The sequence below is a fragment of the Coregonus lavaretus genome, assembly GCF_964263955.1.
Source record: "Coregonus lavaretus genome assembly, chromosome: 9".
Classification (NCBI taxonomy): domain Eukaryota; kingdom Metazoa; phylum Chordata; class Actinopteri; order Salmoniformes; family Salmonidae; genus Coregonus; species Coregonus lavaretus.
This window is the reverse complement of record NC_139996.1, coordinates 34,739,557-34,766,411: the sequence shown is the minus strand read 5'-3', so window position 1 is coordinate 34,766,411 and position 26,855 is coordinate 34,739,557. Positions and strand designations below refer to the sequence as shown.

At 46.0% G+C, this 26,855-nt stretch overlaps 1 protein-coding gene across 1 annotated transcript in view; it reads left to right on the top strand.

Moving 5' to 3' along the window:
• Positions 1-1,227: 1,227 nt before the first annotated feature.
• LOC311135335 (zinc finger protein 423-like) overlaps positions 1,228-26,855 on the top strand; it is a gene marked incomplete at its 3' end in the record, with an annotated part of 124,026 nt that continues 98,398 nt past the window's right edge. Inside the window, exons 1-2 of the mRNA XM_084169280.1 lie at positions 1,228-1,356; positions 25,548-25,610. Coding sequence (XP_084025406.1) covers positions 1,317-1,356; positions 25,548-25,610 — 103 coding nt within the window. The 5' untranslated portion in view covers positions 1,228-1,316. The remainder of the gene's footprint in view (positions 1,357-25,547; positions 25,611-26,855) is intronic.

Genomic DNA, 26,855 nt, shown 5'->3' with positions numbered 1-26,855 from the left:
GGGATTTATATTTGTATTAGGTGCATTTAGAAAGCCACTACGCACCATATAGGCCTATATAAAAATACAATCCGGTCTAAGAGACTAATATATGATAAAATATAAAATAAATTAGGCCTATGGATGTAAAAATAACAGGTTGCATTTCACGACCACCTACTTTTTGAAAAAGTATTTTAACATAATTGGCAATCGTCACCCCTAGTGAGAAAGTAGTGCACGAGTAAACAATTTAAGATGGAAAGGACTAAAACCGAATCCGGTCCGTATTTTTCATGCGCTGTGCAGAGTTCTTTGAAGCTCCGTGTTTTGGCCCGGATCCGTGCTCCAAGTTGAGCTGTAGTTTCCATGGCTGACCATGGTTTGGTGCTGTTGGCTCTCTCTGTCTGCTCAACCCAGGCTGTGCATAGCTCCCTGCGGGATCAGAGCGCTCCCCCGCCGGGACCCTACTCTCACATCCTCCTGCTGGGACACCGCTACATTTCCAGCCAAGCCTGGCTTTATTATGTGTGTCTGCTCTGCAGCCCCGCCAGCAGTCGGATCGGGAGGCGGAGGGAAGACCAGAGTCAGGACAAAGAAAAAGGGAGAGAGAGGCTAGCTACTACAAACATTTGACTGATTTCAGGATTTTAAAAAGGGAGATATAAACACAAATCCCCAAGGGGTGAAAATGCTGGGTAAGGTTGCATTGCCCATGCCACCTTCTGAAAAATAACGGACGAAGGGAGGTTCGGTGTTCGCAAGATCTGGGTGAAAAATAGATTTATTCCGAGAACTGCACCAACAAACCCTCAAGACGAAGAGGCAAAGAAGAAACAACGTAACCCTTGATTTAACGGAATTCTATAATTGTATAGTCAATGTAATCATATTTTGACGTATTGGCACCTTTCTAACGGCCCGATCAGGTGTTACCGCATGGCTGTCATTTTGGCTTTGGCTGTCTCTTGAAACTCGGACTCTACCGATTAAGTCGCGCTATCGCCAACGTGTTTATGAACGTAAAGGAACAAAAGATACTGTCGTCACGGACCCCGAAAGAAAGACACGTTATTCCGTTAATTCTACAGGTTGAGTCCAGTTGAAGAAGTTAAATTGCTGGAGTATCCAGGCGCAGCGCCTCTCCACAGCTACAAATTGTATAGGCTACTCACCTCCCCTTTAACTGGACTATAGGCTACTATCAGAGACTGAAGTTGCCGCATTGCAACAGGCAAAGAAGTGAAAAACACGCCAGCTGAAGTATCCATCTATATGACTGTTTTCGCAAAACATTACAGATCGAGACGAGAAGAAAATACTGTCACAAACCAGAGATGTCTAGACGAAAACAGGCCAAACCGCGCTCCGTAAAAGGTAAGTTGTTTTAATGGAGAGACTAGGGACAAACTCTCGAGTAGAAGCATGACCAATACGATTTAATGGCTACCTTTTGTCGGATGCTACTGTGAAATTCAAGGATTAAATATCCTCACTGTGTTGTCTTTATTATATATATATATTTTGTCAAACAAAAGCCTAAGCAATTTAAGGGGATAGGCCTAATTTACCCGGTCCTACATAGCCAACTTTCTGTAGTGTTGCAATAGTGACTCAGATCTTCCCTGGTCAGTTGATTACTTAATTGATTCAAAATTGTGAACACGTTCGTTACTTGACTAGACTGCAGTGCGTAATGATTGTCACCCTTGCTGTGTATGACCCGATTGATGCCCATGCATTCCCACATCTTGCACATGTTTTTCCATCGCCATGATTAAAGCATAGGCATATTGGTTTGTGTTTTACTTGATAGACCATTTTCTTGGTGACCTGTATTTTCTAGTCAAATTCAATAGGACGGCATCCGTGAACTGAGAGAGAGATGATACTGAGGCATTACAGTGAAGTGGAAGGGCGAGGGGCATTTGGCTCGTTTTGCCTCTGTGGAAACCAGATGGGCAATGGGGTGGCCATGTGGTCCCGAATTATTACCCCTCCCCCAATTAGTCTTTTTGTTCTAATTGATGGCAACAATGTGCAATGGTTTATTTAGGTTGAATGATTATAAGGCCTACATTGTTTTAATTATTTCTTTCTTTGTTAGTTGTGCTCTCTGTAAATGCAGTGAATGGTTCACCAAGACTAATGGCAAGTTGAAACTGTGTTGATGACCACAGTGGTTGGTCTGGTTCTGAGTCAACAAAGATTGGTGTCATGACCTCTCGGGATACCTTTGGTGTCTACTAAAAGATGCACTGGTTCAAAGCATGACATTTTAAAACGATCACATGTAGGCTTAATGTGGGAAAGGGATCGCTTGATTATTTCAACAATTGCTAATATTGATTAACTAACTACAAGACATATACAGGTAACTGCCAAAATAAAGTAAACACTTGAGTAAATGAGGGATACAAAGTATATTGATGGTAGGTGCTTCCACACAGGTGTGGTTCCTGAATTAATTAAGCAATTAATGCTTAGGGTCATGTATAAAAATGCCCAGTTGCCCATTATTTCGGCTGCTGTGGCTAGAATAAAAGATCTAAGTGACTTTGAAAGAGGGGTCTCAAAGGAGCATAGTGGGTTTCGTGTGTGTGTGTCATTCACCAGATCTCAACCCAATTGAATACTTATGGGAGATTCTGGAGCGGCGCCTGAGACAGTGTTTTCCACCACATCAACAAAACACCAAATTATAGAATTTCTCGTGGTAAAATTGTGTTGCGTTTCTTCGATAGAGTTCCAGACACTTGTAGACCCTATGCCAAGCCGCATTGAAGCTGTTCTGGCGGCTCGTGGTGGCACAACACCCTATTAAGACACTGTGTTGCTGTTTCCTTTATTTTGGCAGTTACCTGTACATGTACTACATGTCATGTGAAAACAAATCCCAATTTCCCTGCATAAAGAAGGCTAGTCTTTGTACTGTTTTGTATCCTGAGTGTGTGTGTTCGGCAGTGCCAGCTTGTGGCTTTGAAAAAACAAAGCTTGTGCTTAGTCAGTGATGCACAGCAGCCAGAGGCCAGCTCTATGTGTAACTAAGATGTGTTCTGTTGCTATCTCCCCACAACACCTTTCCCACTAACTGGCATATTCTCAAATTATGAGTGAGAATCAGTGGTACAGGGTATGCACCAGGGATTATTTGTGTTTTTCGTGTCCCCTTGTCTCTCACCTGCTCACTCAACTCCAAAGAGTGTCTGTCACTGCCAAAGCACAAACAACACATTGAGAATCATATTTATTCATGTTTTTCTGCACACAAACAGTCAGCCGGCTATGACGAAAAAGGATTTGAGGAAACCACCAATCCTTGTTATCATCAGTAGTTTGTGGTGGGGGGATTTTCTATCCTAGTTGTAGATGGCTAATTGAGGTTGCATTAATAGCTATGATTGGCTGTTTTACTAATGGGGAGGGGGGGGGGGGGGGGCGAGCGGTTCTTATCAAAATATTATTTCTCCTGATTAATCCCTTTTTAATGTGTGTCTTTGCGTAGAGTACGTGGCCGGGGCATTTCTGTTTCATATCTCCCCTGTCCCCACGAGTATTTCATGCATTATGTAGTGATGATTATTACTTAATTACACATTAATAAATCCTCTTCATTTACAGGACATTAAGCGGGAATGAGTGCACATGACAGCCAGGGAGCGAGTGAGCACTTATTTCTTTTCCACAGTGTTGTTTAGTCAATCAAATCAAATAGGACCTTTAACCTGGGATGGGGAGAAGGAGACGTTGGAACAAGGCTGGTCTAGGGCTAGCAAGAAAAGTGGGATCTAAGGCTAATTGCATAATTTCCGCTCCACCTCCCCTCTGCTTTCCCCAATCTTTCCACACAAATTCCACCAGTACTACTCTGTTTACACTAGCTTCCCCTATCAATTCAAAATTGTTCTAAGTTGCAGTAAAATACTCAAACATCTTAATCTATTTATTTAGCTCCACCTGGCTGAAATTGTAATGTCTCTCTTCTCTAGATTCTGTAGTGTAGATATTTATTTTGTGTGCCAGTTTTATGTTGACATAATAGAGTTGACTTATATGTATTATTTGTGCAGTTAAATTGCCTTTCAATCTACATTATGATTAGATTATTGAGTTGCTCGTACAACTTTGTAGTAACACTGTAATTACCTAAGTAATAACATTGTATTAACATGTTGTGACATAACACTTCAGTAAATGCCTTTCAATTGCATAGCAATAGAGTTGAGCGTTTTTTGTAATACAAGAAGAAAATGGATTGTTCTTTATTACATATTTTGTAATGACACAAAAGCTCAACTTCATTACTATGCAATTACAAACAATTGAGCACACTGTAACAACAATGCTGGTACTCAAGTAATTACAGGGTTGTTAATATACAGGCAAGCGTCTTATTGAAAGTGTTACTGCTGCATATTGTTATGGATTGATGTAGATTAGTTTTTCAGGAAGTGTGCGCATGAAGCGTATCTCTGGCATCCCTCTACCCTCTGTCTGCCTTCCTAAGACCATCTGTTTTTAACAGTAAATGGCATTTTTATTGTCACCTAGGCTTTTGGCAGCAGAGCCAAAGTTTCATTGGTCAACAGGCTGTTATAAAACAGTGAAGTGAGTTACCACAGGGCCGATTGAGTGATGAGAGCCTGCTCCCCTGTCTTTATTCACGTGTGTGTGTGTGCGTAAGAGGGAAAAATAAAGCGAGAGAGTCTGGTTTGTCTCTTTCACATTATATACACAGTGATATTATAATTTGATGTGCCTTTGTGTTTACTAGCAGCAGGAAGGAATGCATGAAATGTATTTTACCAATACTTTTTTTCAATCTGTGAGTATAGAAGACTGTTGCCCTGTATTAATGGTAGATGAACCACAAAATAGATTTTTCTAAGCCTTTGTAAAATGTTCATTGACTACACAGCAGGGAGAGCGATTTTGTCTTGTATTTTGATATGACCAAAAAAGTAATTGGTCATTGTTCAGCCACAGCGGTAGTCTATTTTTATATAGAGCTTATTGGTTTGCACAATATTATATGGATTTTGCACTTTTTCAAGATGGGAAACAGGGGCTTATTTAAAGGTACAGTGCTCTCCAGTTACAAGAGTCATTGACATAGGAAATTAAATCAACTGCTAATAGTGTTCTGATACTTACAATAAACGTTGCTTTAGAATCAGTCGGTTATTTTAAAGATATTGTCTGGGATGGATCTGATTCTTCCTTCCTTCAAAATAAAATGTTATTGGTCACATGTGCCAAATTCAACAGGTGTAGACTTTACAGTGAAATGCTTACTTATGAGCCCTTTCCCAACAATGCAGTTAAAAAGTAAGACAGATATATAAAAAAAAAAAAAAAGGAAATAGGAACACAATAAAAACAGTAACGAGGCTATATAGAAGGAGTACCAGTACTGAGTCAATGTGCAGGGGTACGAGGTAGTTGAGGTAATACAGTATGTACATGTGGGTATGTATGTGGGTAGGGGTAAAAGTGACTAGGCAATCAGGATGTATAATAAACAGAGTAGCAGCAGCGTATGTAAAGGGTGTCTGTGTGTGTGTGTGTTGGAGTGTCAGTGTAGTATGTATTAGTGTGTGGGTAGAGTCTAGTGAGTGTGCATAGAGCCAGTGCAAGGGGCTCAGTGTAATCAATTAAGATAAATAAATAATAAAGAGGGTCAATGTAAATTGTCCAGGTAGCCATTTGATTAACTGTTGAGCAGTCATGTCTTGGGGGTAGAGGCTGTTCAGGTGCGTTTTGGTTACAGACTTGGTGCTCTGGTACCGCTTGCCGTGCCGTAGAAAAGAGAACAGTCTATGACTTTGGTGGCTGGAGTCTTTTTTAGTAGGGCCTTCCTCTGACACCGCCTGGTATAGAGGTCCTGTATGGCAGGGAGCTCGGCCCCAGTGATGTACTGGGCCGTATGCACAACCCTCTGTAGCGCCTTGCGGTAGGCTGCCAAGCAGTTGCCATACCAAGCGGTGATGCAGCCTGTCAAGATGATCTCAGTGGTGCAGTTGTAGAACTTCCTTCCTTCCTTCCTGCAATGTAGAGTAGTCTTACTCTACAGCGGTCCCTGCTGGTGTGGAGATGTGAGCGTGTGTGTCTGCCCAGGCAGGGTGAGCTCCCTTGCGGCCAGTGTGTCTGCCAATGACAACTCCTTATCAGCAGCCTGCCTGCTAGTGTGTATGGAAGGATCTGTCTTAATGGAAGAGCTCAGTCGTAGGCTGTGCCATTGTACCGGCTTAGCACCAGGGTTTATCAGCGCTCTGGACTTACTGGGCCGTAACCACTGCCCGCTCAGGAACCTCTCCGCTCCGCGCTTCTTTTCTAAAGAGCCAGAGCCGCCGGGGCGACTTTTGCTATTAATTCTGTTTGTGTGCTTGGTTCCCTCTCCTCTGCCCCCCCTGAACCCCTCTCTACCCCCACCCCTCCGGCCTGCCAACCACAGCTCCCCCACCAGTACCTCCCTGTGGAGTCTGTCCTCTCTGAGTTCCCTCACTCTCAAACTCTGATTGTGCTACTGCACTGGGCAGATTAAAATGTGTTGGAACAATGCTTTCAGAAAGTTTTGTTCAAATCTGCTCCTTCCTGTGCAAATGATGTGTACAGGACCATAGCATCAGAACGGCCAATACTCTCTCTACCCTACAAGCCAAATGTGGGATTAGATATATGATTTGATATTTTGTGCAATGTTAACCTGAGGGCATTTGGAATGGCCCACCTGTTGTTTGATGTTGAACCAGGCTGATCTGTGGCAGACTCCCAGAGTTAACCAGCCTATATGCCTGAGCAAGGTGCAGGCTCCGTTAATGGGAAATGTCAAGCGCAGCTCTTTGTGAGCCTGTCAGTGTGTGTTAGTGAATGTGTTAATGGGTTTTGTGTGTAAATGTCAGTGCAGTGTCTCCAGTGTGAGCAGAGGGCTGTGACCCAGCTCTGCTCTGACTTCAGAGTGAGAAGGCCAGAACCATGAACCTTCTGGAGGATAGCTACAAGAGCCAGATCAGCACTAGCAGAACACTGCTGTTTGTCTGGTCCAACAGGCGTAGGCAGAGGTCTTCATGTTCATTTCCCCCTTTTTTCTTCCTATTCTGTTTCCTCCTACTTTCAACCCTTCCTGTCTTCCTCACCTCTCTTCCTCCTGCTCTCCTCTCATCTCCTCTCTCTTCTTGGCCCTCCATGATCTCCGTGAGGCTGTGTTCATGCTCCTTTCTCTAGGCAGCTGCTCCTCGACCCCACAGTGTCTCCATAGGCTGTACATTAAACATAAGCAAAGGGGGCAATTAAGCACCTTCACCACACCTGGCTGATGCATATATTTATTGGGAAGCCTCCCGCTTGGAAGGCTCCTCGTCCCAGCTCTGATGATTAAAGGGTGGTTGTTGGGGAGGGGAGGGGAGAGGAGAGGGCCTGATTCTGAAGTCATTAATGAAGAGCGTTGGTCCTGTGTTGACCCCTGCTGACCCCTGCAGCCTGCCTTGAGTATTACGTGTTTTACTTTTCTATTATTTCTCTTTTCTTTCTATCTGTATTGTTGGCAAGGGCCTGTAAGTAAGTATTCCACTGTTAGTCCACACCTGTTGTTTATGACGCATGTGACAAATAAATTGGATTCGATTTTTACCTCTGGCCAGGGGGTGCTAGGCCTCCTGCTGGCCAGGCCCTGGATAACGGATCCTGCTTGGGTCCTAGGCTCCTACCAGGGCTAGTATGGGTCTCTCAGAGCTGCAGGGGGAGGCATCTGGAACAGTCCTGGGTGGGAGATGGGAGACTGACTGTGCCCACGCATGCAGCAGTAAAAATCCTCCAAGAGCTTCCTTCTGCTCAACCTATTGATTCCACTGCGCCTGGAAACTTTCCTCTGAAAAATGTGTGGAATTAAAGAGAGAAATTACTCCAATGGATTGAGTGCCCTGGGCTGTGTGTATACATTAGCTGTGTTGGGATATTAAATATCTATTTGAATCACTAAACATCAAGTACATTCAGGAAGAAGAAAAAACACAGAACTCCAGCTTCCTCCTAGTGTGAAAAGGTAATTACGTGTAGTATTATATTTGAGTAATGATTAGCTAACTATTTTACATGAATGAATGAATGACATTTTATTTTCTTGCCAAATCGCCAGTTGGCAACCCATCCCTTACGGGATTAATTGACACAAACAAACAAACATTACAATAATAATAATATGGCATTTAGCAGACGCTTTTATCCAAAGCGACTTACATTAATGTGTGCATACATTTTTAGGTATGGGTGGTCCCGGGGATCGAACCCACTACCCTGGCGTTACAAGCGCCATGCTCTACCAATTGAGCTACAGAGGACCACAATAATTCACTGTGATAATTCAGAGTTGAATTCTTCCGGTGTTCTGTGCAGTGCACACGGCATAAAGACTGAAATAGAAATCAATACATAATAGTAAATAAGGTTATCCACGCAATAATTATAACCCCAGTGCAGTAAAAATAATACAAATACAGATAAATAAATGCTGAAAAATTAGGATGAGAATATGGTAAATATATTTTTGAAACAGAAGCATATCATATCCTATTCTTTGAAACGTTTTTCAGTGGTCCAATATTTATCTTGGTACTGTTGCTTGGGCTTTTAAGCCTACGCTACCTGTTTGCATCTACCAGCATGACAATGCTGCACCATGCCGCAGACTTTGCTATTGTATAACCTGAATAAAGTAATGGTTAAAAGTAGGGCTGGGAATTGCCACAAACCTCACAATATGATATTATCATATTTAGGTGTGGATATGAGATTCACACGATTCTATATTTATTATGATTCGATACTGTGATTTTATTGCAATTCGATGTTCCAAACATATTGCTCTCCATATGTCTGCTGCAGAGGGACAAGAGAAAACTAATTTTGATCAGTCATGGAAATAAAAGTGCTGAAAACAAATTGGCTCCCTTTTTAAAAAGAAGAGGGAGAACAAGCTATGAAGAAAAATACTGGTGTTTTGGTGCAACTAGCGCAAAATAATATTGCGATATTGTTAAAGTGAAACGATACGATATATTATCAAATAATATCCTGACATGCAACTGTGCTTAGTCTTTTGAGCTTTAATAGAATACTAAGGAGATGTGTGTTTTGAGAAAAAAGCTCTGCTCTGTGTTTTGCAGTATAGAGCCTTGATACAGCTTGCAATGTCATCTCCAAATTGATTTAAGCTGTGAAGCAGCCTCTCTTTATCCCAGGGCTAGACACTTGCCTAGAACCTCGCATCACATATTAGTATTTGGCATATTAGTATTTAGCTCAGACAGAATTAGTCCTTATTGTAGCCTTCCTTTATGCTGGCCTCGCAACCTCGGAGAATGGATAGTCCTTGATTATGAAGTCACTTGTGTTTTTCTGATTTATTTTAATTCAATTCCTCTGTCAAAAGGCTGGCACCCCCTACAGAGGCCAGAATAATACTCATTGCAAACAGCAGGGTGAGGAGGGGGGAAGAAACAATTAAAGTCGCTCTCGATTTCAGGGAAAAAATGCACACATCTGACATGTTTTAATTTGCTATTACAGTCTTGTCCATGGTGCATTTTCACTTAACACACACATTGTTGGATGGTGAGCTACTTACAGATAGTGTTCCCATGAGAGAGAGAGGGTGAATATCCCCCCCCCCCTCAATGTCTCCCTCCTTTCTCACACATTTGCTGATTTTCATATTGAAGTTGAAATGAAACGAATCAAATCAAATCAAATTTTATTGGCCACATGTGCCAAAAACAACAGGTGCAGACATTACAGTGAAATGCTTACTTACAGCCCTTAACCAACAGTGCATTTATTTTTTATAAAAAAGTAAAATAAAACAACAACGAAGTGTTGAGAAAAAGTTAAATAAAATAACAGTAGGGAGGCTATATATACAGGGGGGCACCGGCTAGTAGAGGTAGTTGAAGTAATATGTACATTTGGGTAGAGTTAAAGTGACTATGCATAAATAATTAACAGAGTAGCAGCAGCGTAAAAAGATGGGGTGGGGGGGCAGTGCAAATAGTCCGGGTAGCCATGATTAGCTGTTCAGGAGTCTTATGGCTTGGGGGTAGAAGCTGTTGAGAAGTCTTTTGGACCTAGACTTGGCACTCCGGTACCGCTTGCCGTGCGGTAGCAGAGAGAACAGTCTATGACTAGGGTGGCTGGAGTCTTTGACAATTTTGAGGGCCTTCCTCTGACACCGCCTGGTATAGAGGTCCTGGATGGCAGGAAGCTTGGCCCCAGTGATGTACTGGGCCGTACGCACTACACTCTGTAGTGCCTTGCGGTCGGAGGCCAAGCAGTTGCCATACCAGGCGGTGATGCAACCAGTCAGGATGCTCTCGATGGTGCAGCTGTAGAATTTTTCGAGGATCTGAGGACCCATGCCAAATCTTTTCAGTCTCCTGAGGGGGAATAGGCTTTGTCGTGCCCTCTTCACGACTGTCTTGGTGTGTTTGGACCATGATAGTTCGTTGGTGATGTGGACACCAAGGAACTTGAAGCTCTCAACCTGTTCCACTACAGCCCCGTCGATGAGAATGGGGGCGTGCTCAGTCCTCTTTTTTTTCCCTGTAGTCCACAATCATCTCCTTTGTCTTGGTCACGTTGAGGGAGAGGTTGTTATCCTGGCACCACACGGCCAGGTCTCTGACCTCCTCCCTATAGGCTGTCTCATCGTTGTCGGTGATCAGGCCTACCACTATTGTGTCGTCGGCAAACTTAATGATGGTGTTGGAGTGGTGCCTGGCCATGCAGTCATGGGTGAACAGGGAGTACAGGAGGGGACTGAGCACGCACCCCTGAGGGGCCCCCGTGTTGAGGATCAGTGTGGCAGATGTGTTGTTACCTACCCTTACCACCTGGGGGCGGCCCGTCAGGAAGTCCAGGATCCAGTTGCAGAGGGAGGTGTTTAGTCCCAGGATCCTTAGCTTAGTGATGAGCTTTGAGGGCACTATGGTGTTGAATGCTGAGCTGTAGTCAATGAATAGCATTCTCACGTAGGTGTTCCTCTTGTCCAGGTGGGAAAGGGCAGTGTGGAGAGCAATAGAGATTGCATCATCTGTGGATCTGTTGGAGTGGTATGCAAATTGGAGTGGGTCTAGGGTTTCTGGGATAATGCTGTTGATGTGAGCCATGACCAGCCTTTCAAAGCACTTCATGGCTACAGACGTCAGTGCTACGGGTCGGTAGTCATTTAGGCAGGTTATCTTAGTGTCCTTGGGCACAGGGACTATGGTGGTCTGCTTGAAACATGTTGGTATTACAGACTCAGTCAGGGACATGTTGAAAATGTCAGTGAAGACACTTGCCAGTTGGTCAGCACATGCTCGGAGTACACGTCCTGGTAATCCGTCTGGCCCTGCGGCCTTGTGAATGTTGACCTGCTTAAAAGTTTTACTCACATGGGCTACGGAGAGCGTGATCACATAGTCATCTGGAACAGCTGGTGCTCTCATGCATGCTTCAGTGTTGCTTGCCTCGAAGCGAGCATAGAAGTGGTTTAGCTCGTCTGGTAGGCTTGTGTCACTGGGAAGCTCGCGGCTGTGCTTCCCTTTGTAGTCTGTAATAGTTTTCAAGCCCTGCCACATCCGACGAGCGTCAGAGCCGGTGTAGTACGATTCAATCTTAGTCCTGTATTGACTCTTTGCCTGTTTGATGGTTCGTCGGAGGGCATAGTGGGATTTCTTATAAGCGTCCGGGTTAGAGTCCCGCTCCTTGAAAGCGGCAGCTCTACCCTTTAGCTCAGTGCAGATGTTTCCTGTAATCCATGGCTTCTAGTTGGGGTATGTACGTACGGTCACTGTGGGGACGACATCATCGATGCACTTATTGATGAAGCCAGTGACTGATGTGGTGTACTCCTCAATGCTATCTGAAGAATCCCGGAACATGTTCCAGTCTGTGCTAGCAAAACAGTCCTGTAGCTTAGCATCTGCGTCATCTGACCACTTTTTTATTAACCGAGTCACTGGTGCTTCCTGCTTTAGTTTTTGCTTATAAGCAGGAATCAGGAGGATAGAGTTATGGTCAGATTTGGCAAATGGAGGGCGAGGGAGAGCTTTGTATGCGTCTCTGTGTGTGGAGTAAAGGTGGTCTAGAGTTGTTTTTTTTCCTCTGGTTGCACATTTAACATGCTGGTAGAAATTAGGTAGAACGGATTTAAGTTTCCCTGCATTAAAGTCCCCGGCCACTAGGAGCGCTGCCTCTGGATGAGCGTTTTCCTGTTGACTTATGGCCTTCTACAGCTCATTCAGTGCAATCTTAATGCCAGCATTGGTTTGTGGTGGTAAATAGACAGCTATGAAAAATATAGATGAAAACTCTCTTGGTAAATAGTGTGGTCTACAGCTTATCATAAGATACTCTACCTCAGGCGAGCAAAACCTCGAGACTTCCTTAGTATTTGATTTTGTGCACCAGCTGTTGTTTACAAATATATACAGACCGCCACCCCTTGTCTTACCGGAGTCAGCCGTTCTATCCTGCTGATGTAGCGTATATCCCGCCAGCTGTATGTTATCCATGTCGTCGTTCAGCCACGACTCGGTGAAACATAAGATATTACAGTTTTTAATGTCCCGTTGGTAGGATAACCGTAATCTTAGGTCATCCAATTTATTTTCCAATGATTGAAGATTGGCTAATAGGATTGATGGGAGCGGCAGTTTACTCGCTCGCCGTCGGATCCTTACAAGGCACCCCGACCTACGTCCACGATATCTCAGTCTCTTCCTCATGCGAATGACGGGGATTTGGGCCTTGTCGGGTGTCTGTAGGATATCCTTCGCGGCCGCCTCGATGAAGAAAAATTATTCGTCCAATACGAGGTGAGTAATCGCTGTCTCTTTTTGGTTATAAGAGACGATGGCAGAAACATTATGTACAAAATAAATTACAAATAACGCGGAAAAACACACATAATAGTACAATTAGTTAGAGGGCTGTAAAACGGCAGCCATCTTCTCCGGCGCCAGTCAGCGCCAATCAGGGAAGTTGTGTGTTTTTGGTTTTACTATCCTTGTGGGAACTAGAAGTCCTCACAACGATAGTAAAATAAGGAAAATTCGGACAACTGGGGACATTTTGCTGGTCCCCACAAGGAAAAAGGCTATTTTAGGCTTAGGGGTTAGGGTTATAATTAGGGTTAGGGTTAGAATTGGGGTGCGTGTGAATTGATGTGTTGATGTACAGAAGCAGGGAGGGCTTGAGTCCATATGTTGAGATGTGTGAAGATGAGAAGGAAGGTCTCTGCTCACAGCTCCCAGTCACAGCTCTGTATTATTCTACCTACAATGCCATGAGTGACTGGAAGCCACTGGAGAATAGAGGTGGGTGTGGGAACGAGGTGCAGAGGTCCAGAGGGATGTTTAGCTTGTAGTCTAATGAGGATTGAGCCGACCCACCAGCCAAACAACAAGAAGAGTAGTCTATGAAGAGTTAGCTGTCCAACAGTGTCCACTGAAACCATCTATCTGTGAGTGCCTCTCTAAGGGCTGCACTGTCTGAGTAGACTGCTGTCTGAGGCTTTTGAGTCCATCACTCAGACTATGCGAAGGTGTGTGTGCAGGAAGGAATCAAAAGAGAAGAGAAGTCTTAAAAAATATATAAAATCAGTATTTTCTCTCTTGTTTTTCTTTCCCCTAATAAATCCTTTATGTCACCATCAAACGGGCTGAAAGACAGCGTGAGAGTCTGCAGAAAGAGAATAGGAGTAAGGTTGAGAGGATATAGCTGTGTACTGTGGGGCCCCTGTGTTGGTCGATGGATCTTTGCTTTAAAAATGTAGAGTCTAAGCCTGCCTCAGCCTGGTCCAGCCGTGTTGATGGGCAGTCCAGGGACCGTCCTCTCCTCTTCCCCAAACATACATGGGGAGTTGGGAGGGCAGAGGAGGCTGGATTAGGGTGGTGCCCTGCATCACCATGTCCATGGTAATGCCCTGCTGAGCTTCTACACTGAAGGAGTAGTTGGTAGTTATTAGGGTTTTCCATAGTCATGCACCTTCACCTCAACTTCATCTGTAAACTTTTCCCTTTCTCAGCACGGTCCGTCTAGCTAAAATAGTCCAGACATTAAAACGGAATTCAACAATGTAAAACATTTTATTGAACTTAGTAGGAAATCAACTAAATGTATTGAACTTATTAAAAAATGCATACATTTGCCCAAGATTATCATAAGACATTTACAAAATGCATCAGTGATTCGTATTTCCCTTCAACTTTCTGAAGAGGCAACGGCACAAGAATACCCCTATGTGTGTGTGCGCGTTTGTCTACCACTTTGTGTAGCCATTAGCGATGATGCTAATGTAATGACTACCGTCTTCTTTCCATCTACCAGGTTCCCAAAAACCTTCTCAATTGTGAACTACGAAGTAGGCTATGCCTACCTGTCAGAATGATAGCATGATTATTTGCATCAATCCAGTGGCCATTTCTGCAATCACATGTGCGCTACAGAAATATCGCTAACCAAACAACGGTCTCTGGTTGGTGCGAAGTTGACAAACAAAACAGATTTTATAAGGCCCTACTATAGTTAGTGGCAGTGATTGAGGAGACTTTCTGGTAATTGGTAAAAGTTGAATGCGTTTGTGTTTGGGATCAGATGAACCCTCCCCTGCCACACCAAGCAGGCTGTGTGAGGCTGTGGGTCTCAGAAGGAGCGTGACTGCAGAGTTAATCTTTCCTCCAGTGATTTGAGAGCCACAAAGCTCCTCCAGAAAAAGGGCCTGCTGTAATGCCTAATCAAGTCTGTATCAAACTAAATAATGCCTTAGTGTGAAATTGGAATCTCAAGTCAAAAAGCACTCCCCAGCCTGTACTACAGGATAAGGCAATTAAGGGTCCCCATTCTGCCTCTCTCTCCCAAGCAGCCCCGGGTCCTCTCTGAGTCTGATGCAATTGTCTTTGTGTGTGTCTGGGTTGGTGAATATGTGTGTATATCTCCCTAAGGCTGCGTTTACACAGGCAGTTCTGATATTTTTCCCAATTATTAGCAAAAGAGCTGATCTGATTGGTCAAAATACCAATAGGTGTAAAAAGATCAGAATTGGGCTGCCTGTGTAAACGCAGCCTAAGTGCATGTGTGCCTGTGTCTCTGCATGTCTGTGTATGTTTGTCTCCCTGTGTGGCTGTGTTACCCTGTACTTGTGAATGTGTCTGTCTGCATGTGTATGTCTCTCCCTGTCTCTGTGCATGTCTATATGACCGTTTCGCTCTCTCTATCTGTACATGCGGCTGTGAGTTGGGTACAGTATTATTGGTGGTGGTGTAGCTCTCTGCAGCACATCTATTCCTGTAGGGTCTCCTGAGGGTTTCTAATCCAGAGAGGCCTTCCTCCTCCTAGGTCACCAGTCAAATGCTGCCTTTTTGGATGGGGTGGGGGGTGTGAGTGGGGGTGGGGAGGAGGGACAGAAGTCTGTCTCTTTCTCTATCCCGTCCCCTTTTGATGGCATCATAGCGGAGCGTTTGGAACGTGATTACCTCGTCGCCCCCCAGTGTGTTCCGTTGTGAACCTGTGTCACACTCAATGACAGCGGGAGGCAGCCCTTGTGATTTAATCATGTCTGCTTTTCTCTTCACAAATGTTCCTATTACTCTTTTCTGTCCCCCGTTCCCTCCCTCCCTCCTTCATTCTTTCTCTTCCTCTCTCTCTGGTGTTTTATGTACAAGCTGGAGGTATATTGAAACCATTTTCCCCTCTGCTCTGACAGTTGAGAAGGATGAAAAACCACATTGGAGATCTGAGAGGCCCTTTAATCTTCCACTGTGTTGTCTGCTCTCTAACATAACGGAGACAGACGTGTGTGTGTGTGTGTGTGTGTGTGTAAATGTAAAGTTGAGTGTTTCTCTCTCTTGGTGTTGAGAAGGGTGGATTTGTTGTTGGCTGATAATCTCTTGGCGCTGTTTCTGAAGCTGAGTGTGGATTCCTTAGCTGCCTGAGACAAAGGTAGTGCAAACAGACGCAGACAGTGCAGAATCAAAAGGAACGGGGAGAGCACCCAGGGCTTGACACAGCACCCAGGGCTTTCTTCAGGAAAGGAGGTGTGTGTGTGTGTGTGTGTGTGTGTGTGTGGTAAAACCACAGCTTTGTGAAGACACAGGACCTATCCTGTGAGTGGAAACAGAATTGACCTGCCTTCCATTTCCCTTTGGCCCTTTTCTCCCTTCCACTGAGTCACCAGTGTCCCAGCTCTTACTTGACCCTGATTTCAGATCCTGTTCGAACAGAGCGTCTTCAGTGCATGTGTGTGTGTCTCTGTTTGATCCAGGCAACAGAGAGTGATCAGAGCCTTCCACACCTGACACCCCTCATCTCTGCTGCTCTGGTGTTGGTTGGAGACCAGCCAGGTGGATCCTGTCCTGCTGTGGAACTCTGCTTTGTGGTGGAATATAGTACGCCAGTCAGGCATTCTGCTCCTCCATTGACTCAGTCCAAAAAGAAAAGGCCTTTATCTGGTGGTTGTGTCAGGGGTTGGTTCTGCCAGTGCTCCTATGGTTGTAGAGCTGGGGCTAAGGCTGAGTCTTGGCGTGGGTGCTGCTTGGATGCTCCAGGCAAGAGAGAGAGTGAGTGATCAAGCCAGGGAGACGGTGTGCTCTTCACAGAGCTCTGCTTGGCTCAGACTAACCAAGTTCTCCGCAGGGCATCAGCCAAGAGCTGCCTGAGAAGACCGAACCTGAAAACCCACAACCGCTGCTAGCCATCCACCCACGCTCTTATCCTTCATTCTCTGCTCTTCCACCCCTATCCTCTCTCTCTTGCTCTCGCTCTCCAGCTCTCTCCATTCTCGCTTGTCCTCTAGTCCTCCAGCATTCTCCAGCCTCTAAACCCTTGCTCCTGTAGAGGGGGCTAGCGGGTACGGGAGGGGGCTAGTGGGGGGTAGGGGGGGGAGTAGCTGGACTGCTCGACAGGATTTTGGAGCAGCAATGCCCTCAGTGAGAGCGGCAGAGCTGTGGGCCCGTCAAGCTTTGTGTTTTTTTCTCTGTGCCATCTAAGCTCTCTGTTGTTTTCCCCCTTTACCCATTTGTGCTTTTCTGGCCAGTGGTGGTGGTTTGTGTTTTTAAGGCTGTTTTGTGCGGCAGAGCGGTTTCAGTGCTGATAAAAGTATTTGGTTAATCAGCTTCTGTCCCTGTCCCATGGTGGTGGCTTGGAGGACAGACCATTGACGTTAGAGCTCCCCGGGGGACGGCTTGGGCTGCAGATTGGCATCACGCTTGGCCAGTGGTGGAGTGGCGGTGACCAGAGGGACACTGAAGCCAGCCAATGGGAGAGCCCCCCTGGATCCGAGGGGGGAGGAGGTGGGGACAGGGGTGGGGGATGGAAGTGGGGGTTGGATCTATGTGCCTGTGTCCTGTCCAGCAGGAAATTCCAGGCCCCCGCCCTCCTGGGCCTGTAGCCAGTGTGTGATTGGCCAGAGTGACCCGTTGTGGTGATAAGGGCCCCTGCAGCCCCCTCTCAGCCCTCTCTGTCCACACTACCTCTGTGAACACAGGTAGCGCAGAGGAGCACCCTGGGAATTGCCATCCCTGCCATTGTGCCCATGTTGTCATTTGATTATGGTTCGGGGGTTTGGTGGGGAACGGCAGGGGAACAGCAGGGCAGACAATGGGGCCCTGCATGCGTTGTGGTGAAGCTTTAGCTGCAGTGGGGGTGAGTAGAGGGGGGATTGCGATGTAGATTGACTGCAGCACTCAGCTCTACACTCCCATCACTTTGATGAATGACCTAATAGACTACATTGTTGTTGTCTTGCTGTTAGTGTTGAGTTGGTTTAGTCCTCCCCTGTGGAAGTCCGAACGTGCAAGTCAGTGTGGCTGCTGGCCTTCTAGTCAGGACTACAGTGATGTTCAGCTCTCTTCACTGGCAGAGGAATTCTCTTTTATTCCAGTCGCGTGTCTTTGTGTGTTTGCGCACAATGTAGTGAGCCGCAAGAGTGAACACGGTCTAGCACCAAGCCCTAATCCCCAACTGTGTTTGTATGTATGAATGTATGAGAGGATGAGACAGAGTGAGTGAGTCTCTCATGAGTGAATGCGTGTGTAGGAGAATGAGAGAGAGTTTGTGTGTGTGTCAGATCATGTGAGCAGGGCTGTGTGTGTGAGGAGATGGGTGTCGTCAGTAGTTTTGCTAGCTCCCTAGGGGGGTTTGGTCCATCACATGCAGACTGCACTATGCATGTCCCCATCATTCTCCCAGCTATTAAAATCTATTAAGCCATGCAGAACAAGCCAGGCTTTTATCTTTGATGAATTATCTTGAAACCCAAGACTCTTTGTCTTTCCCTCTGCTATGTCTATGGAAAAGCCATTGGCTGTACCTGTAGCTCGAGGTGTGTGTATGTGTGTGGTCGTAGAGGACAATTTGGTTTGAAAAGACACAATCAGTAAAAAGGACAGTAATCAGCCATTCTAAATAGTTAGGCAGCCCATAGATGTTACTGTTCAGTCAGTCTTGGGTTTGTTCAGGATGCATGCTATCAGTGTGACCCTGTGCAGTATGTGAGTTGAAGAGAAGTGAACACCCAAAGGCTTCTAAAAGAGAACAGCTCCATTTGTACATGGCTAATAGAACTAGGAAGTAGCGCGCTGGAGTGTTGGGGAAACACTGCGAGTTTGTAATGATTTCAACTCTTTCATGTTTATGTCTTCTTCTCTCTGTCTGTTTTACACATTTATAGAGATGGAGCTCTCCTCCATCTTATGTGTGGAGATCAAACAGCCATAATTCAGGTTCGATTGGGTGTGTGTGCGTGTGTGTGTTGCTCCGTGTACATGAGGCCTGATTGTGTGTCTGGCTGCGGACTGCGCCATTGCTGCTTGTCACGTTGCAGGGTGATGCGGTGTGGTGGGTGTGTGTTGTGGTAAGGGGTGTGGGGTGGTGCAGGGCTGGGGCGGTGGGCCTGTGGATCCAGTGAGAGTTCATGTTAATGAAGGGGTCTGGCTAAGGCTCAGGCTCTAGCAGGACTCTAATGGGGCTCTGCTCTGGGCTGCAGCCTGCTGGGTAGGCTCCCAGGGTGTAGGGCTGCAGCCTGCTGGTTAGGCTCCCAGGGTGTAGGGCTGCAGCCTGCTGGGTAGGCTCCCAGGGTGTAGGGCTGCAGTTCTAGTATACACATACACACACTCTAGTACACATACAGTGGGGAAAAAAAGTATTTAGTCAGCCACCAATTGTGCAAGTTCTCCCACTTAAAAAGATGAGAGAGGCCTGTAATTTTCCTCATAGGTACACGTCAACTATGACAGACAAATTGAGAATTATTTTTCCAGAAAATCACATTGTAGGATTTTTAATGAATTTATTTGCAAATTATGGTGGAAAATAAGTATTTGGTCACCTACAAACAAGCAAGATTTCTGGCTCTCACAGACCTGTAACTTCTTCTTTAAGAGGCTCCTCTGTCCTCCACTCGTTACCTGTATTAATGGCACCTGTTTGAACTTGTTATCAGTATAAAAGACACCTGTCCACAACCTCAAACAGTCACACTCCAAACTCCACTATGGCCAAGACCAAAGAGCTGTCAAAGGACACCAGAAACAAAATTGTAGACCTTCACCAGGCTGGGAAGACTGAATCTGCAATAGGTAAGCAGCTTGGTTTGAAGAAATCAACTGTGGGAGCAATTATTAGGAAATGGAAGACATACAAGACCACTGATAATCTCCCTCGATCTGGGGCTCCACGCAAGATCTCACCCCGTGGGGTCAAAATGATCACAAGAACGGTGAGCAAAAATCCCAGAACCACACGGGGGGACCTAGTGAATGACCAGCAGAGAGCTGGGACCAAAGTAACAAAGCCTACCATCAGTAACACACTACGCTGCCAGGGACTAAAATCCTGCAGTGCCAGACGTGTCCCCCTGCTTAAGCCAGTACATGTCCAGGCCCGTCTGAAGTTTGCTAGAGTGCATATGGATGATCCAGAAGAGGATTGGGAGAATGTCATATGGTCAGATGAAACCAAAATATAACTTTTTGGTAAAAACTCAACTCGTCGTGTTTGGAGGACAAAGAATGCTGAGTTACATCCAAAGAACACCATACCTACTGTGAAGCATGGGGGTGGAAACATCATGCTTTGGGGCTGTTTTTCTGCAAAGGGACCAGGACAACTGATCCGTGTAAAGGAAAGAATGAATGGGGCCATGTATCGTGAGATTTTGAGTGAAAACCTCCTTCCATCAGCAAGGGCATTGAAGATGAAACGTGGCTGGGTCTTTCAGCATGACAATGATCCCAAACACACCGCCCGGGCAACGAAGGAGTGGCTTCGTAAGAAGCATTTAAAAGGTCCTGGAGTGGCCTAGCCAGTCTCCAGATCTCAACCCCATTGAAAATCTTTGGAGGGAGCTGAAAGTCCTTGTTGCCCAGCGACAGCCCCAAAACATCACTGCTCTAGAGGAGATCTGCATGGAGGAATGGGCCAAAATACCAGCAACAGTGTGTGAAAACCTTGTGAAGACTTACAGAAAACGTTTGACCTGTGTCATTGGCAACAAAGGGTATATAACAAAGTATTGAGAAACTTTTTGTTATTGACCAAATACTTATTTTCCACCAAAATTTGCAAATAAATTCATAAAAAATCCTACAATGTGATTTTCTTGATTTTTTCCCCTCATTTTGTCTGTCATAGTTGACGTGTACCTATGATGAAAATGACAGGCCTCTCTCATCTTTTTAAGTGGGAGAACTTGCACAATTGGTGGCTGACTAAATACTTTTTTCCCCCACTGTATACACACACTCTAGTACACACACTCTAGTACACACATACACACACTCTAGTACACGCATACACACACAGGCCTGTACACTCACACACACATTATCGGATGCATTTAAAGATTCATACAATCACACATGCTCTGTACAACACACACACACACACTCTCATGGACCTGCGAATAGGGGGCTGCTAATGGCTTCCAGTGGGAGATGGGGAGAGCAGGGTTTTATCCCTTAAGTGTAGAAGACTTAATCAGACAGAATGGCCGGGGGCCAGCAGCAGGACTGTGCGGCCCGCCCCTCCTGGCCAGGGGAGCGGCTCCACACACATTACGTATTCTGTGTCTACCTCTCCTGCAGACGGCTGCAGTGGAGCTGGGCCCAGGTGAAACCACTCTCCTTTACATTTCCTTCTGTTAGATTGTTCATTATCCGATCTGCATATTGAAGCAGCCTTTCATCTCTCTCTCTCTATCTATCCTTTCTTTCTTTCTGTATGTGTCTAGCACTGGACCTGTGTTCTACAGTGTACTAACAGAAGGTCTAGGACAGGGTTTCCCAAACTCTGTCCTCGGACCCCAAGGGGTGCACGTTGTGGTTTTTGCCCTAGCACTACACAGCTGATTCAAATAATCAACTAATCATCAAGATTTGATCATTTGAACCGGCTGTGTAGTGTTAGGGTAAAAACCAAAACGTGCACCCCTTGGGGTCCCAAGGACCGAGTTTGTGAAACGCTGGTCTAGAACATGACTGCAGACTGAGGCTATCTTTACTGTCTTTACTGCCTATACCGGAACATTCTCTTTGTCAATGCAAGGCACTCCCTGGGGTGTGTGTTTGGGGTTGTATGAAGAGGCTGTGTGAGGTAGGCTCTTTGTCTGATAGGGGGTCTGGGTGTGTTCCCCGAGGTCCCCGGCACCTTGTTTGCTTTCTGTGGAGGAGCACACGCATCATTCCTTGGATAAATAAAAGCGCTCATTTAGAAAGGGCACGTTTGGAACACAGCGTTGTTCTCCCATCCCCCCTATTGGCACAGGGGCTTTTGTCTGGTAAATTCACGCTCGCTATTTGTGATGTCGTCGAGAGTGGTCTCGTTTGATCTCTACCCTCGTGCCATTCGCTGCTATGCTGATTGCTGTGTTGCCGACAGCAACGCTACCCTAGCTACATTAGCTTGTGTGTCATAATGTTGCAGCTTAACGGGCCCAGAAATGCAAATAGCAGCACGCGCTCCCACCGCCAGAGCAGCAATTAACAGAGGAGTAATTTCAATAATATAGAATGGTGTCAAGGATTGGGTGTGTGTGTGTTTGTGTGTGCCCCTTTGGGGAGCTGTGTTTTTTCTATCTCTTAAATAATAGTTTAAAGAGGGAGGCAGCGGGAGAGGAGCCTGCCCCTGCAATTCTGGGAGCTAGGAGTTGTTAACCCCTCTCTACCTGGCTCACATACTCTCAGCTCAATACTGACAGGTGTTTAGAGAGGGTAGGGGACTGTTATAGTGGAACGGTCTGGGAGGAACACCAATACTGAGTACGATCAGTCTGTAACTTAGGTTATGATTTGTGGAAATGGTCCCAGTTGGTGAAAGAGGGGCTAAATCACACCTCAGTAGTGTGTGGACTGAGAGGGGAGGGGAGGAGGGCAAAAGGGGATCCCGTTCTGGTTGTTGAGTTATAGGTATCAGTTTCCCATTTCTCTCACAGCCCCGGTGTGTGTTTTGGCAAAGGCTGGTCAGTGTAAGTAGGAAACAGAGGGTATCCAAGGTAACCTATTGAAACATGTTGGAGTCATTAGACCACCCGTTCCTCTCACAGGGCTGTTTTACTGTAGGTTAATGATGATGTCACAGAGCTTCTGAGGGAATTTAAAAACAGGGGAGGGACCAACTGTGTATAAAGTAGTACTGTATATACTTCTCCTACCTTACATTCTCTCTCTGCTACATACTCCCACTCTCTCTGCCTCTGTTTAGCAGTCTCCCCCCTCCACTACTCTCCCACTCTCTCTACCTCCCGCTGGCTTCAGGGTTCACATGAACAGTGCACGGTACACATGGGACGCAGGCAGGGAGAGTAAATCTGGAAATAAATAAATATATCCTCTCTGCTAATGAAGACGAGCAATTCCCCACGGTCAAATGCTTTTATTAGAATGGTGTTTTTATCTCTTTCTAATGATCGTTTTCTTTATCTCCCCCTTCTCTTTTTCTTTCTCTGTCTGTTTCTCTTGCTTTGTTTGTCTGCCTGGTGATCGTGGTGTGAGGTCTGTCTCTATCCTCCACTGGCTCTTTTCAGAGTGTGTTTCTGGTAATGTGGGCTCGGTCTCGCCCCCAGGACCAATCGCTCCGGGAAACATCTGTATCCCGTCCTGTGTCCACATCTCTAGGGCCAAGCCCCAAACCCCGGCCCGTCAGCACTGGCATTCCCCTCCTTTTCCCCCTTTCCTGACCATGCCTCTCCATAGCAACAAGACGGTGTATGGTTCAGTGTATAGTGTGAGCATCTGCATTGCCTCTGAACTCTATCCGAGTGATTGCCTTCTGCATTCTTAAATGTAGTGGAATGGAATCTAAATAATGGTTAGAAAAAAGAATCTGGCAACATTTGGAGATTAATCATTCCAGGAAAGCCCAGACCGATCAATAGGTGTCTGTGTAATCTCCACAATCTCTAAATGAGGTTTTTAAAGCGGGTAATGATCCTGTCCGCTTCCATCAGAGATGGATGGTTTTTCTGCAATACACCCAGTGCACTATAGCTCTGTGTGGGAGGCTGGGGTCTGGTAGTGCCCCGAGCTTCACTTGTTTTTGCTGGGGAGCTGTGTGTACAGTTGTGTGTATGGATGGGGTTGCTGTGTGCTGTTGCCTGCAGGTTAGCTGAGCACAGTAGTACTTGGTAGTTGTGTTTGTAAAAAGAACCATCTCACCTCTTCTCCTCTACCCTGCTCTGCTCTCCTCTCTGCCTGACTACACTTTAATATTCCCGCTCTAATGAAGCGCTAAATGGAGGATGAGTGGAGCCCTGATTGGGTGTAATTTAGCGCTTTTCCTCCTCCACTGGGAAAGCAGTGTCTTTAGGAATGAACAGGTCCACTGCAGGCTAGACCTATTTAAAGAAGATCAACTGACTGTAGACTTTGACCGCCGTTTGTATTGGATCTAGCATGTGTTATGACACAGTGGGGTTTAGACTGTGTCCTCGTTCCTAAGAAAATGCCTCATTGGGCGTGACAAATTGTATTTTTTCCCCAAATAGTATAATTCCTGTATATGACAGTCCAAATAGTGAGACCCTAGAATCCCTCCCCAGCACCTGATGTATGAGCCATGGGCTGCAGACAACTCCTGGAGTTCAGTAAATGTCCTCTAGGAGGATCTAAGAGCAGGATGGGCTCATACATACTACAGTCCAAATGGCACCTTGGTCCAGACCCAGCCCACAGTTTCCCCCAAACACGCCGGAAGAGTGATCTCTCCTCAGAAACACCCAAAGAGAGGTAACTCTCTGAGTCTTCTGTACTATGGGAATACTCCACGAATGGTGAAAAGGTACTACTGAGAGACACTGTCGAGAGAGAGTCTGAGCTGCCAAATGGCAGCGCTTCAGCTTGAGCAAAGTCCTGGCTACCTCAGGGAAAAGAAAGAGAAATAGAGAGGAATAGTGAGAGATGGAGAGAGATGTTATGGTGCAGGACCAGAGTTGACCCCAGTCTTCCAGGGGTTTTAGCTCTAGGCCATCAGCAACAAGGCCAGTCCACTCGGAGTCTGGAGTCTGGACTGGGCCTTCTGGCCGACACACTGGTCCCAGCTCTGGATATCTGGATCGCACTCATGAAATGAACATGGGATGGTTGAAGAATGGAAAACAGGGTCTGTTGCCCTTGGCTTTGTCGGGGAATATGAAATAGAGTCCACTCTGACCACCCTGCTGAGTTCTGCCTGGACAGACCAAGAGCATGATGGGAAAATGCACTGGCCACTGCATCGTCCAATCTGCACACTCAGCCCAATAGGAGGAGTATATCATTTTTTTCTGGAATGGGTCTGTAAGTATTTAGGTGTGGTATTAGCTTTTCTTTTTCCTCAACTTTATTTAAACTTAGGTGGGGAATTCACACATTTACAAAAAAACTCAAAAGTGTCTACATACTAGCTCTGGGAATTATTTTTACCTCATCCTCACCCTAATAAAGAAAACAGTTTTGATTTATGTCAGGTTGTTTTCGTGGCTTCCACTGGACTGGTGTTGGCCCATACCCTGGGCCATGGGGTTGAGGGTGGTGGGGGGAAGGAGGGGGGGGCGTAGAGGGGAAGGAGGGGGGTAGAGGGGAAGGAGGGGGGGGGGGGGGGGCGTAGAGGGGAAGGAGGGGGGGGGGTCCTCATTGTGTCCTGACTACTGCCATTTCCTGTTTGTGTGCCAGCGGAGCTTCCTTCCTCTGCAGTGCCCAGGAAAACCTTCATCACACATTCCTGTTCTGATCTGGTTGTTGTTGTTACATATATCGCACCTCTGAAATTAGTACATGAAAACAAAACAAGGAGACCACATTCACAGGCACACGGGCACACGGGCACACAGTCACTCAGGATAGACAGACAGACAGGGGACCCTTTATGTTTTCTCCCACCAACCACCCAGCTAATGAATGATTGAACACTTATTTTGAGGTCTACCTTTGTGTGTTTTTAAGGCATTGTCATGTGGATTCAGATAAACCAACAAAATGATGTAATCCTACAGATACTGTATGTATTTCTAAGCATCCCTCTCTTTTGTCTTTCTCTCCTTCTCTCTCTCCCCCTCTCTCTAGCGGTAGAAGAAGGCGAGTCGTCGGAGTTTGCAGGGAACTGGGATTCATCGTCCGTCCAAACAGGTATCTGCTTTGTTATTGGAAGGGTGCAGCCTGCCAGGCAGCTGTCAGATCCGACACACAGATTAGATTCTATATGTCACATTCCAGCTCTGCCGCCAGACGACCCATTGAATGGGAATCTCTAATATCAATTCCACATGGCCCATAATGTTCTGCTCCAAGGGAGAGGGGGATGAGAGAGGGAGGTATGGCGCGAGGGAGGGAGAGCTTTTCACAGGAGGCTGATGTCCAGGCCTGCATGTGCAGGCAGACAGGACTCTGGGGCTCCAGCAGTCTCACATCCTGTTTGAGGTTTTGGTGGTAAAGTAGCTGCACTGAATCAACGCCCCTGTCCTCCCTCCTCCCAGCCTGCTTTATCCAGCTATTCACATAGGGCCTACAGCACAGCAGTGGAATGGGTTCCTGATGGGCCCAAATAGTGTCATGATGAATGCAATCAAGATAATTTTGTTCAATGTTCCACTTTTTGGATACATTTTAAGGGTCCCTTTGATTAAAGCATGGCACCCACTTTAATTTTCTTTACATGCAATGCAGACCCACAGTCACGCCCATGGAGCCATTGGTATGGCTGTACCTGGAGATGATGCAGCAGCTAAATGGACCCATTTTACAGAACACTGTATGAGGATGGTGACTGACTGCTTATGATGACAATGACATGTTGGCCCTCTAGTCTTTGAGTCAGTCCTCAGTGTAACATTATGAAGGAGAATATGTATTATTTTATTTTACAGCTGTGAGAGATACGAGAGCTGAATGTTCTTTATCTAAACGGTGCTCTCTCTCTCTGCCCTCCTTCTCTCCCTCCCTCGCTCTGTCGGTTCTTCTGGGAGGGGGAATTGGAAAGTGAGGCCCCAAGGGTGTGATGAGGCAGGGGCTTCTGCTGGGTGCTGACTGAGGTCCTGGGTGGCTGGAATGTGCTTTATGTGTGAGATACAGTAGGAAGGGGAGTCCCAGTGCTCTCACTAGCTCTGCTCTCTTCCTCCCTGCTTGTTCTCTTCACCTCTTCCCTACACACAAAATCTGTCTCTCTCTCTCTCTCTCTCTCTCTCTCTCTCTCTCTCTCTCTCTCTCTCTCTCTCTCTCTCTCTCTCTCTCTCTCTCTCTCTCTCCTGTGTTTGTTTGTGCTCCTGTGTTCAGGCTCAGGGGGGCTGCTCGCCATTTCTTATTTAAAAAGATAAAAAACCTTCCTTCCCTTTATTCCCTGGGAGATGATGTCGACAAGGACACTGGCAGGCTTTT